Source organism: Brienomyrus brachyistius, chromosome 1 (assembly GCF_023856365.1).
Source record: "Brienomyrus brachyistius isolate T26 chromosome 1, BBRACH_0.4, whole genome shotgun sequence".
Lineage (NCBI taxonomy): Eukaryota > Metazoa > Chordata > Actinopteri > Osteoglossiformes > Mormyridae > Brienomyrus > Brienomyrus brachyistius.
In genome coordinates, this window is record NC_064533.1 from 28004968 (window position 1) to 28017996 (window position 13029).

At 39.3% G+C, this 13029-nt stretch overlaps 1 protein-coding gene across 2 annotated transcripts in view; it reads left to right on the top strand.

Moving 5' to 3' along the window:
* Positions 1 to 2089: 2089 nt before the first annotated feature.
* The window catches only part of tmeff1b (transmembrane protein with EGF-like and two follistatin-like domains 1b), a 37005-nt gene continuing 26065 nt past the window's right edge, over positions 2090 to 13029 (top strand). The window contains exon 1 of one of the 2 annotated variants that reach the window (XM_049025053.1): positions 2090 to 2607. In XM_049025053.1, coding sequence (XP_048881010.1) covers positions 2469 to 2607 — 139 coding nt within the window. In that variant the 5' untranslated portion in view covers positions 2090 to 2468. The remainder of the gene's footprint in view (positions 2608 to 13029) is intronic. The other variant, XM_049025044.1, reaches the window with a different exon arrangement.

The following is a 13029-nucleotide window of genomic DNA, read 5'->3' on the forward strand; positions in this document are numbered from 1 at the left end:
TCCCACATTTAAAATGCTTTCGTTCCCTGCAGCACATGATGATTTGGACATAACACGGAAAAATATGAATATCTGAACTTAAAAATGTGATTAATAAAATTTCGGTTTTATTACACAATATACATATACTTGTAGTGCCCTCTAGTGGTGGAAATAATCCATATCATTTTCAAATTATTAAAAAGTATTTTATTTATTTCGAAGCATGGAGCACGGGAAACAGAACGAGGCCATTATTTCTGGCTACTTTCTTATTTTTGTTTCCGTTTTATTCATTTTTTAACACAAATCCATGACTTTGATGTCCATCACAGCAAGATGCATATTCACATTCAGTAATCCTGTAGTAAAAACATAAATTTATTGAAATATATTTATAAGTGGTACATTAACAACAATGGACTTAATGAGGCCTATTTAATCAAGTGCATTTTTATTTTAAGTGCGTCATTTAAGTATGTAATTTGTGTATATTTCCCGATTATAGCAGAAAGGTCTAGGTTAATATTTTAAGACGTACGTTCTTGTTCTAACAAATAATGCAATGAGCCTTACCCCCAGTTTTCAATAAATCTACATATCACTTTCAATGTTTTTGCTTTGTTGATAAGAAGCTCGAACAAAAGTAAGAATTGCCTCACTCTCCCAGCCGATGTGTTTTGAATGAAGTCACCCGATTATGCAGGAATTTCATGGAATTGCTTCAGTTCCATCATGCCCCCCCTTAACATTTTTTATTTTTTTGTGTGTGTCAGCAAACATAACAAGGTACTGAGGCCAGGCGTGCTGCTAGCGATTTTGAGCTCTATGAAAGTGTATCATTTTGGGGCCCCTACCCAGACCAATCCAATTACGTTTCTAAATTTTTAGGGGCCCAGACTGACAGGGGCCCTAGGAATATTTCTAACTCCCCCCCCCCCCCCTTTTACAGTGCCCATGCTGGAGGCCAACGCCCATACTTCCAGAAGATGCTCTCTTTCTCTCTACCGGAGCCTGAAAAAATATATAATTTGTTCTCTCCTGATAGAAAATCAAATGGAAACTCATAGTAAAATGAGTACCAATGAAGTACCGTCGTCCCTTCATGTTAGCAGTGTAGTGATGTTATTAGTCTAGCTAAAGACCAAGCATATATCGCCGCAACCGTGAGACCAATGCCGAGTGGGAGGCTCAATGTCGAGCAGGAGGGGTTTATAACGAGGAGTAGGGGGGTTTATTACCGCGGTTAGGGGCTGGGGTTATTACCCCGCCCACTCGGCATTGCCCCTCCCATCCGATATTCGGCTTCTGGCTGCGACAATTTGCCTCTCCTGAGATCCGATACTTGATCATTTGAGAATATAACACTGTAAAACAACTGATCATATGCGTGATTAATGATCAATTTCAATTAATAAAAACAGTTATTTACCTAAGCTAGTATTAAAACTTTGAAATTGTGGGTATTTTTACTGAAGCGTAAAGAAAAAAAAAACAGTTTGTTACAGCAAGTCCAATTGGCAGGGCGCCTGATACTATAATGCTGCCAGGGGACGGTAATCTCTGTCTCTCTCTCCCTCTTTCTTTCTCTCTCCCTCCCCCCCCTCTCTCTGTCTCTACATGTTGGTTTAATAGTTTAAGTAAGGCAGACTTACGAAGTTCGATTAGCTAACGACATATATTCCAAAGTTTTTACTACTACTCATAATAATAATAATAATAATAATAATAATAATAATAATCGAGTTGTCGTTATTGCATAATAAGCTAAAGGAAGAAATATTGTATATTTATTTGATTGCTAGTACACAGTATAGTGCGATGTACGTTTAGGAAACTGTACAGTAATTTCAAGATTATTTTAATCATTATTCTGCTTTAACAGAGTCGTATACAACTGCAGTGACATTACGTGGTGCTAAGGTAACCAAACTTTGCATCGTCGCTGTTTAGACGGCCCTTCAGGGGCTTGCTCCCCATCCCTCACCCCCCCGCCAGAATAAGATACTGAGTACTCTGTCTTGTGGTTTATTCTGGAGCACCGAACGCCGGCTGCATCCTCGTTCCCTTTTCTATGGTTTTTTTTCTTTCAAAGAAACAAGAAAGGAAGAACTGAAGAAAATCCCATTGTGTTTCCAGGCAGGAGGAGGCATGGAGAGGGCAGGGTGGGAGAGGAGATCGGGGACGTCGCTGGCGGGGTGCTTTTAAGATCCTGGGAGGCGTAGCGAGCACAGCAGTCTGGTGGCCGGGCTTAAAGCAGAGAGGTGCCTGTCTTGCTTGCACGGTTCAAACGTCTCCTTTCCGCACCTGGACTGATGCATCTCTCTGCTCCGGTGCCTCCAGGAGCCCGTGGCGTCCAGCGCTGCACCTTCTCCGCATTTCTCTTCCTATAGTCCTACATTTATTTTACGTCACATTTTGATTTCAGTCAAAGAAGTTGGTAAACAGTTGCCTTGCCTGTTTTATTTGTTATTTTTCCCCCTTGCATAATGTTGAGGAGCTTGGTTCCAGCCAGGAGCGCTGGTCTTTTGACTGGCTGCCGTCACGTTGGACTCATGGTCTTCATGGTCATTGCGCTGCTACCGGAGCTCAGAGCATCGCATACTCGGGATAGGGGGAACTACACAGGTGTGTGGGCTGTTATTGTTTCTTTACCATGTATTTAACATCGATGCTGTTCATTATTCAGCTCAGTCCTTAATTATTTTGTGCGATATTTCACTGCCAGACGTTTTTATAGTCGCACTCCGATTTCTCCCATACTTCTGAAGAACTAAGCAAAGCGTCAGAAAGATCACGAATCGAGTGATCAGCATTATTGTTTCAATTAACTCATTATTTACCGGCAGTGGCGTGTTTACTGTTATATAGTCTAGCGGTGCGGGTTGGTGGTTTTTTTGTAGGTGTAAATGAAATAGTGCTTTGCCAAGCATTGCCGAGTAACTGCTGTATTCCAATACGAGCCTATACAGTTCTTTCTTATCCATCGTGTTTCTAACTAATCTCTTACTTGGTAACGATCGAGTCCCCATCGAGGCTGACTGTTTTAAAAGGGGAAATTCTGCACGAACAGGCAACATTTCACTTTTGGGAAGCATTATAATAAACCGTGAACAATTATCACGTATTGTAGGAAAGGCAGGCTACTACACATATTTATCCCTTCATCGAAGGTTGCTGTTTCATTTCTGGTGTGGCCATACCGGACAATAGCATCAAATAAGTTAAAATGTTCATTTCTCATTCAAAAAACATCGTGAATAATGCAATATTCCCAAAGACCTTGCTCCCGGCTAGGACAGTCTTAATAAAAACAATTCTTAATAAGTTCACGGTACAGTATTTCCCCCATAATTCTGGTTCATTGCTTGCGTTGGGTTTCATAAATTGTATTTGATTTTGTATAAGTCACTAAGTGGATCCGGTACACTGCAGTTATGTATTAGGCTACAGACGATCCTACTGAACTAAGACGTCACATTACCGTTTAAATGTCATAATAACGTAATAATATTAATTTTACAGCAATTTCATTTAACGCTTCTCTTGCGTTTATACACAATGCCGTACAAGTTCATAATTATTACTGCACAGCGTTTATTTGTTCACTTATTAAATTCTTTTAATTTCACAATCTTCCTTTGCCTGTATATGTGGTGTACTGCAGACAAGCAAGTGTAGAAATGGAATACGATATTGGTAGTTTAAATTCTCAAATAGTTTGCATGGCCGTAGTTCTCTGAAATGTTTTGATGCTGTATTTGCTTAAAATATAACAACATTCCACTGCGAAGATGGAAAAAGGAAACATCACGAAAGCTTGTACTCTACAGTATGTACTTTGGGAATTCATATACAGTCATGTCAAGAGAGTAGTTTGGTTTCATGTATTACTTCAAAAAGTCAAAAACAAGTATAGTGCTGGAACCTGACTTTGTCTTTCCATTTTCATTATTCATATACATTATGTTTCAATAGTCCATACCTTTAAATAGTAAGATGTCAAAAATCAAAGTATAAGATTTGAGAGTCTGCACCTTTCCCGGTAAACAGTGTATCTCTGCTTCTGCTGATGAGGACGATTTGTGGATAATATAAAATATGTTTATGATGTACATTGCTCAATGAATAAAATGCTTTGCATAAAATAGATCAGTTAATGTAGCTTGTCCATTGCTTATATATTGTGTTCTTCATTTAGGTAATCCAAGGACTGTTGTAAACTATCCTAAATGTCTATTCCTGGGGAGTTGCTTATGAATTCAAGCCCCACATTTCAATGTTTCTCCAATGAATCACATTGTCTATTTTTGCTTAATATATTGCCATGCTGAATAGGATATTCCTTCTCATTCCTTTTGTAATAAGGACTGTTTGAAAGACTTTTTAGCGCTGACATCACCTCATTTTCTCATTTTTCGATCTGCGGCTTTCTTAATCAGCTGCATGACTCATTCCATGCATCGCCATTGTTGCCTGTGTGTTAAGGTCTTACGGTCAGAGATAATTAGCTGCCTTTGCAGGTGCAGTCAGTCATCTCTACATGGCTGTGGTTAGCGAAGTTATATGCTTTCCAAAGAGCTGTTAGCAATTTGAAACCCAGTGCACAACAAATGTGAAAAGGTGTAGAAATATGAGTTTTTAAAAATGTTTTAATTATTTAGTTAGCAGATGCTTTGATCCCAAGAGAAAGCAGGGGTCAGCTGGTCCCTGGAGAAACTGAGGGTTAAGGACCTTGATTAGCAGTGGAATCACTGGGGTTTTGTACCGGAAACCTGAGGATCCTAATCCACTGAGCATCAAAGTGCCATTTCAGGTTCTAGTGACTCTGCATGTAACATATGGGGATGTTTTTTCTCATCAGATAAACTTGTTTGGGAAATCATAACTTATTTACTTTTTTTCCTATTGTCATAAACAATAAACTGCATATTAATTAGATATGTTTAGCTATACATACATATATAATTGTGTGGAATGTAAGAAACACATCTTCCATATTCCCAGATCAGGCATTTTAGTCAAGGAATGGAGTCAAGGAAACTTGTCCATCAAATACTGCTAAAGATGGACGTGCATGGAATTAGAAATGCTTTAAAAAACTGGCTTAATACAAATACAGGCCATTTTGCAGCTACTTGACTCAGATGAAGGCATTTCTGGTATACCTGTAAAGAAAAGTATTCACTTAATTCTTTTTGGTGAATTATTCCACATCTGCCGATGTTCTATGCATTTTATGTAATAAAAACCAGTTAAAATGACATGCAAAATGATGAGATATAATAAAAGTTTTACTCAAGCGTGTATTGCAAATATGACTCACCATATGTCTGAATAGGTCCCCAGTACAAGCCCTTGACAGGGAGCAATAATCTTCCCATGCATATTTAGCCCTGTCACCCAAGAGCACACTTCCGCTCTTTGGGTCATTTTTAATGGCCAGTATCCAAATTTTTTCATCGTTACAATGCAGTTCCCCATATTACAGTATCTATTACCTTCCAACCAAGTTACACAGAAATGTCTGCCTCCCGCCTATGTTATGGTAAGATCCTTTGTAATGCAAATGTGTATAAATATAAGATCATCTTTAACTGTCATAATAATACAGAAGTGTGATATTCATAGTAAAGCCTTGAAATCTACAGCTATAAAAATCAAACCTACCTACTACTTAGAGAAAATTATGCACCGCCAATATGTACTTATAATCAATTCAAAACCTCTCCTAAAACTACCCCAGTATTTTCAGTCTTCACCCAATATTCTAATTTATAGCACACAATGTCTAACTAATCAATATCTCATCGAGTTATTTGACTAATGAGGTTAATTAAGTGAGCCGGTTGCTGAAATTGAACAGATTTCTAAATGGAGCTCGTCTAGCTATCCAGTAAGATTTCAGTAACTTTTGGAAGACCAGAAGAAAGTCTTCTTAGCTTTGTCTTACTCTTAATTTGCACGTCCTCATCTTAATTTTTTTTTCTAAGCAAATTATCACATGCTATCCAGTCAAATAGGTTTAAATATTTTCTGTGACTCGCCAAGACTTTTGCTTGCTGCCCATAATTTGATATATATATATATATATATATATATATATATATATATATATATATTTATAGACACACACACACCGGGTTCATAAAAATGACTCACACTTTTAAATGTCTTCACAACTGCTATACAATTCATTGTGCCTGGCCACCAACCTACCACATACCTACCATACACAGATGTATAATACAAAAGGGTCATGCCATTTCTCCAGGGGAAAAGCTGGCCAAAATAACAAACAGAATCCCCAAACTGCCTCCACCCAACACACACTACACTTACCTACCAAAGGAAAGAGAAGAACTACCCCATCTCCCTGACTGCTCCAAAACAGGAACAAAAGAGGCATCCAAATGAAATGGTACCGTCCCCCTTCCAGCAGTGGTGGGCGAAAAGAATACAAACAATATTGGCAAATATGTCCCCCGTGTTTCCAGTGCGACAAACACAATCAACCACACAAAAAGACAGCATCACAATAGAGGAATATCACAATAGCACAATAGCACAGCACAGAAATATCTCTCTCCTCTCTTCTCTTCGGACTCCTCTTGCTGACCTTTATAACCTCCCTGGAAAAAAAAAGTCCACCTGACGTCATAGTGCCCCCTATAGAACATGAGAGTAACTATATATATATATATATAGATCGCATGTACATTTTGTCTATAAGACTATATATGGTAGGACGTTCTTATCCTCCTTCTAGGTATCAGACTGATTCTTACGGTGGCTAATGTAAGAACCTTTGGTGAGGGCCCGGTGCTCGGTCAGGTACGCCAGGGAATGTAAGAACCTTTGGTGAGGGCCCGGTGCTCGGTCAGGTACGCCAGGGAATGTAAGAACCTTTGGTGAGGGCCCGGTGCTCGGTCAGGTACGCCAGGGAATGTAAGAACCTTTGGTGAGGGCCCGGTGCTCGGTCAGGTACGCCAGGGAATGTAAGAACCTTTGGTGAGGGCCCGGTGCTCGGTCAGGTACGCCAGGGAATGTAAGAACCTTTGGTGAGGGCCCGGTGCTCGGTCAGGTACGCCAGGGAATGTAAGAACCTTTGGTGAGGGCCCGGTGCTCGGTCAGGTACGCCAGGGAATGTAAGAACCTTTGGTGAGGGCCCGGTGCTCGGTCAGGTACGCCAGGGAGCCGCTCCGACAGCTATGTCCTTTTTTTCATCAGTGAGCTACAGCTGGACCTACCATTCGGGCCAAAATGGCGCCGTGGGGAAAGCGAGTGGGAATGAGGTTTTGGAATAAGAGAGACGGACTTAAATGTTGCCTGCTCTCCGTCATCGCGGGCAATGTAAGGTCCCTGGCGTAGGAAACAGATGAGCGCTCTGCGATCGCCAGGAGCCGTGTTCAGGCACTGGCCTCGTGTGTTTTATGGAACCTTGGCTGGAAGCTGACGTTCTCATTTCCGCGGCGGCACTAGACCATTTTCATATTGTGCTGACAGAAATGCAAGAAGTAGCAGATGGTGTCGACTGGGAGATATTATTGTAAAGGCCCAGGTATGTGATCAAAATATTGAGGTATTAACTGTGGGATCATGGCCACATTCCCTGCAGCTACTGGTTTCACATGCCGTTGGTCTTGATAAGTACGCTGGTTATGTTCTACTGGTCTGTATTAGCCAGTAATTCACTGTACTGTGGGGAAAACCATCAGTAAAAGGCAGGAAAGGTTACTGAACGAATATCTCAGGTGGCTGACTCAGATACATGGTTGACTCTGTACACCCTGGCCCAATGGCAGTATTAGACATCTTTGCCGTTATTGCCCTTCCCCATCGTGATGCTATATCCATGACGCACTTTTAACTACTGACTCCTCTAGGGCCAGATGTAGCTTTTCAGGGCCCCTAGGCTCAGTTATACTTGAAAGTCCCCTCTGCAAAGAAAACTGATTATCATTTCGCTACCTCAACAATGCAGGTAAATTGGGAACCCTAGGGAGCTGCGTATTCTGCCTATAGTCAGAGCCGCCAACCATGTATATGAAATTTATATTTTTTTGATGATTTTGTCTGGGCCCCCTTGTGCCGACTGGGCCCAACACAGCAGCCTAGTTTGCCAATATCTGGATCCAGCCTGGATCAAGCAGGCCCACATTCATTCCTGCAGACTATAATTGGACAGCATTCTGAATTACTACCAATTTAATCAAGGAGCAGCCTATGAGAAACTATGCATGCAACAATCAGCAGCCCTACATGTCCATCGATCCATGCCTGTTTTTTCATGTTCATAGTATTTCCCTTATCCTTATACCAGGTGGTCTTTCTATAAATGCCAATATCTTGTTGAAGCAACCAACTAGCATCTCAGTTGCACACCAAGGAAGACAAATACCAACAGGAAAGGTAGATCCTACAGCCAGTTGCAGAACAGGTCATCTATCTATCCATCCTCTAACCACTTATCCCAGTCAGTACTGAGGGAACCTTTATGAGAAGCACACATTTACACTTAATGGGAAGGGTAGAGACACCAGTTCACCTAACTACATGTCTTTGGTAGAAGCTAGAGGACATGTGATACAGAGGCATGCAGACTCCACGCCCAGCAAGCAGAGGCAGGATTCAAGCTCCCTACGCTGGAGATATGATGTAGCAGTGCTACCCACTGTGCTGCTTTGCCATGCAAGACATCATGATGTCTTGTGTGTGATCTCTGTTGTCAAAGCTGATTCATAACAAGACAACTTTTTTGACTCAAATCTGGAGGGAGACTCATCAGCAACTTGGAATATTGTGATCGAACTAACAGCTGAAAATGAAGAGGATCTGAAGAAACTTATAAGGAAGGTTAAATAACGGAGTAAAGAGATGGGACTGAATGTGAGGGAAAGGCTATGACTGCAGAAACTGTGACATTTAGTGCTGATGATAAAGGTTTAGAGCTTATAGAAAGATTTTGGCTCCTTCGAACAATCAACAACAACAAGGGATCCAGCAGACAAGAAAAACTATGCAGGCTGCAATATAGGACTTTGAGATAAAGCTTTACAAGTGATAAATCTCCATAAAAAAATACCAGAATTGTTTAGGATACAGTATTTCTGTAGCTGCAGGGGTGACAACTGGGGAATGAAAAACAGACAGAAAGAATATTGATACTTTTGAACTTTGATGCTGGTGATTTTAAGAAAACCTTTGGCCTCAAGGAATACTAACAAGTGCATTTTTAAGCTGACGTGCAAATGAGAAGATCTGAGGATTTTATATGAAGAGCCAGCACTGGAAAAAGCAGAAGAGGACGACCAAAACCGCAATGGATGGACTGAATCATCAAAACATCGTTCACTATCTGCTTATACACCAAGTTGGCTGCATTTAAGATTTATAATTTTTTTCTGTATTGGTCCCAGAATGTCAGCAAACAGCCATATTAAATCTTGAGATATATTATTGGTATATTATTGATATTGGAATTGTTTAAATTTGGAATTAGTTAAAGCAGTAAATAATATAGTGTAGTGAAAGTAATAGTCATTAGTCACCAATCCTGGATTAGGGAAGTGGAGAAAGACCAAGTAATGAGAGAAACAGATTAATGGATGAAATAAACTGATGTAGGAAAAACCTTTTATTTCACTACTGTTTATTTTAGTAAAAAGTAATAAATGAAATAAACCATGGCAATATTTAGTTCTACAATCAGTAGCTGGATCTTGAATAATTCTTCAACTATATATAATCCTGCCAAGTTTCATTCCAATATGGATTCTGTCCCTGGTAATTTGTACAATAATCTAATACTAAAAATATTTCACTATAATTAAGGGTTCCATTCCGTGGGGACTATCCATCCATTAACCGCTTATCCAGTACAGGCACACAAGGAGCCTGGAGCCTATCCCGGGAAACAAAATCCAGAACGCTCCCTGGACTGTTAACCCATCACAGGGGACTCAGTCCAGTTTGCATAATTGCATGAGTTTGGAATGCCGGGGAAAAAAAGCCCAAATGTAGGAGAACATTCAAACTCAAGGCACACATTTTCTGGCTCCCATAATACAGTAATTATGGTAATTAAAAAAACTGCTTCCCAATGAAATGGTTGGTAACTGGTTTGTAAAATCACTAGGGTACATTATATGCAAACAATTGGGATGCCTCTTAGTGTATGTTGGTTGTGAACTACACCTCTCTGTGTTAGTGGTTGACAACAATGTAGAAGTGAATTATGAAGAGCTATCAGTTATTTTATGTATGATAGAAATATTTGTTGCAGGCCAATTCCAAGGATGATTCTTTGTAAATGACTGTCATCTTTGAGTGCGTTGTTGACCTTTGTAAGATATTTCATATGGTGGCTCACGATTATTGTATTTTCATGCTCTTAATGATTTGTGTGTCAAATATTAATTTGACTGTGATAAGCTCGTAGTTAAGTGTATCCATACAAGGGTTGTGTAGTTTCAGCTAATTTTCATAGCAGTATCTCATACTGAGCTTCAGAATTTTCATTTCTTTATATCAAAAATAGTACATGGATCAGACGTGCCACTAGAGATTTTGGTCCACATGAAAGAATATGATACTGGGCCACCAACCTAGACCAATCAAATTATACTCCAATTTTTTAGAACCCCTGTCTTTCAGGGACACTTGAGATGAGATGAGATGCCAATACATTTCAGGGCAAGTCAGAACTGAAAATTACAGCCTTATATTGATTTATTATCAAATCCGATTCCTATGGTGAAAATAGGATTTTGATGGACTTTATTAAAGTCTGTGTAAGCCCTTAGTGAGGCACTGTCTCCTTCTTTTGTTAGAACCTTACAAAGGTCTTATTTTAAAATACTTTTTGCCTTGATTTGTGAGATAGTTGACATTTGAAACTGGACCCGGTATTAATAAGCCAAGAAAGCCAGACTTTATTTTACCACTGTACTGCATGGCAATTCAGTGCATCTGTATATCCAAACCTTTTTGTTTCGTCTTGCCATAATGGCAGGAAGAGGGGATCACAATAGTTAGACCAATCATACATAACCAGTAAATATATTACTGTAATGTGTTATTTCTTTAGTATATTTCTGTGTTTAGTTTTGCTCCTTAAGCAAATATCACAGTATAATGAAAAAGTGAATTATTGTCCAAATATGAGTGTGTTTTGTATGCAATAGAATTTCCAGGTTACAGGTGTTTGAGAAGCGGAGGCAGAATTGCCATTTTTCAGACAGCTTCCTGTGGCGTTTGAAAGAGAATATCCCACAGATACCGCAGGCCCCTGAACTGGCTTTTTTTGCCTCATTTTCTTGTTTTTCCCTATTGTCCCTGGGTAACCTGTGCTAGACTTCAGCATGGACTACCTCTGCCATTCAGAAAGGTGCTCAGTGAGTCTGCCTCATTATCAAACCAGCCCCTGGGGGAATGAACATTCGTGGCTTCATAATGAACTGTGTGATAAAGCTAACAAATCGAACGCATTGCTGTGTTCTGCAGAATTATTGCACAATATAAAACCATATTGCAAAACGTGTCTACTACACTTCCATACATATCTGTGCATATAATAATAATAATTATTATTATTATTAATAACAATAATAATAATGACAGATTATTATTAATAACAATAATAATTGTTATTCTTATTATTTTTTTAACCACATGCTCATATATTGATTCAATTAATCAGGTAGGAGCAGCTCAACAAAATCATGCAGGCATAGATCAAGAACTTCAGATAATGGTCAGACCAAGCATCAAAATGGAGAAAACATCTAAGTGACTTATAACTGTGACATGATTGCTCATGCCAGACGGGCTGGTGTGAATATTTCTGAAATCGTTGATCTCCTGGGATTTTCACACGCAGCACTCTCTAGTTTACACTGAATGGTGTGAAAAACAAACAACATCCCGCCATTTTGTGGGTGGAAGCACCTTGTTGACTAGAGAGGTTGTCATGACCACACTAGTTTGAGCTGACAGGAAGGACACAGTAACTAAAAAAAACACTCTTTACAACAGCAGAAAAGCATCTCTTATTGCACAACCTGTCAAACCCTGAGTTGTATGAGTTACAACAGCAGAAGACTACATTGGATTCCTCTCCTGTCATCTAAGAACAGGAAGCTGAGGCTGTGGAACTGATGGCACTGGACAGCCTAATATTGGAAAAATGTTGCCTAATTTGATGAATCTCGGTGATCATTGTGCATCCCTTTACAGTCACAAATTACCCATTTCTAATAGCCAGCATTTGAATAATGTTCCTAATAAAGTGGCCGTTAAGTGTATCCATACAGTATGCTGCAAATGTCTTAGGCAGTCAATGAAAATATTTAAGGCTATTCATCTTGGTAACAAGTGTATATTTCCTCAGAAGAAAAATAAAAACTAACAATAAACATATGCAAATTAAGAGTAACAATGAAAAATAAACTAGAATTTCTTCTGTTCCTCATAAGTTATTTATTTCTTGTTGGATGGGTAGAGAAACATCACTCTGGGCACTCCAACCAATCCATGTGTTTGTAAATTTCACCACCAGCTCAATTAATTAACTTAATTTGTTAAACAACTCAATGAGGTATTGATTAGCCAAACAAGATAGATGCTAGTGGTCGAGGAAAAAAATACATGGATGTTTCGGGTGGTTGCTGAAAATACTGGGGTGACTTCAGGAAAGGTTCATAGAGGCCTCATAGTTTTACATCAACATGAAGATCATTTAAACATCATTTTCTCTTCCTAGGACTTTGGTACATTATAATATATACCGTACTGTGTCTTATACTGCCAAAAAAACATGTTTAAATTATCTTCATGTTGGTATAAATCTTTGATAATACAGTAATTGGGCAAAAGTATTGGGACACATCTCTTAATAATTCAGCAGTTTCATTACCACAGGTATATAAAATCCAGCATCTAACCATGCTGTCAGATTTACTTTTAACATTTGTGAAGGAAGGGGTCATTCCGAAGAGCTCAGTGAATTCAAGCGCCATTGGATGCCACCATTGCAATAGGTCAGTTTGT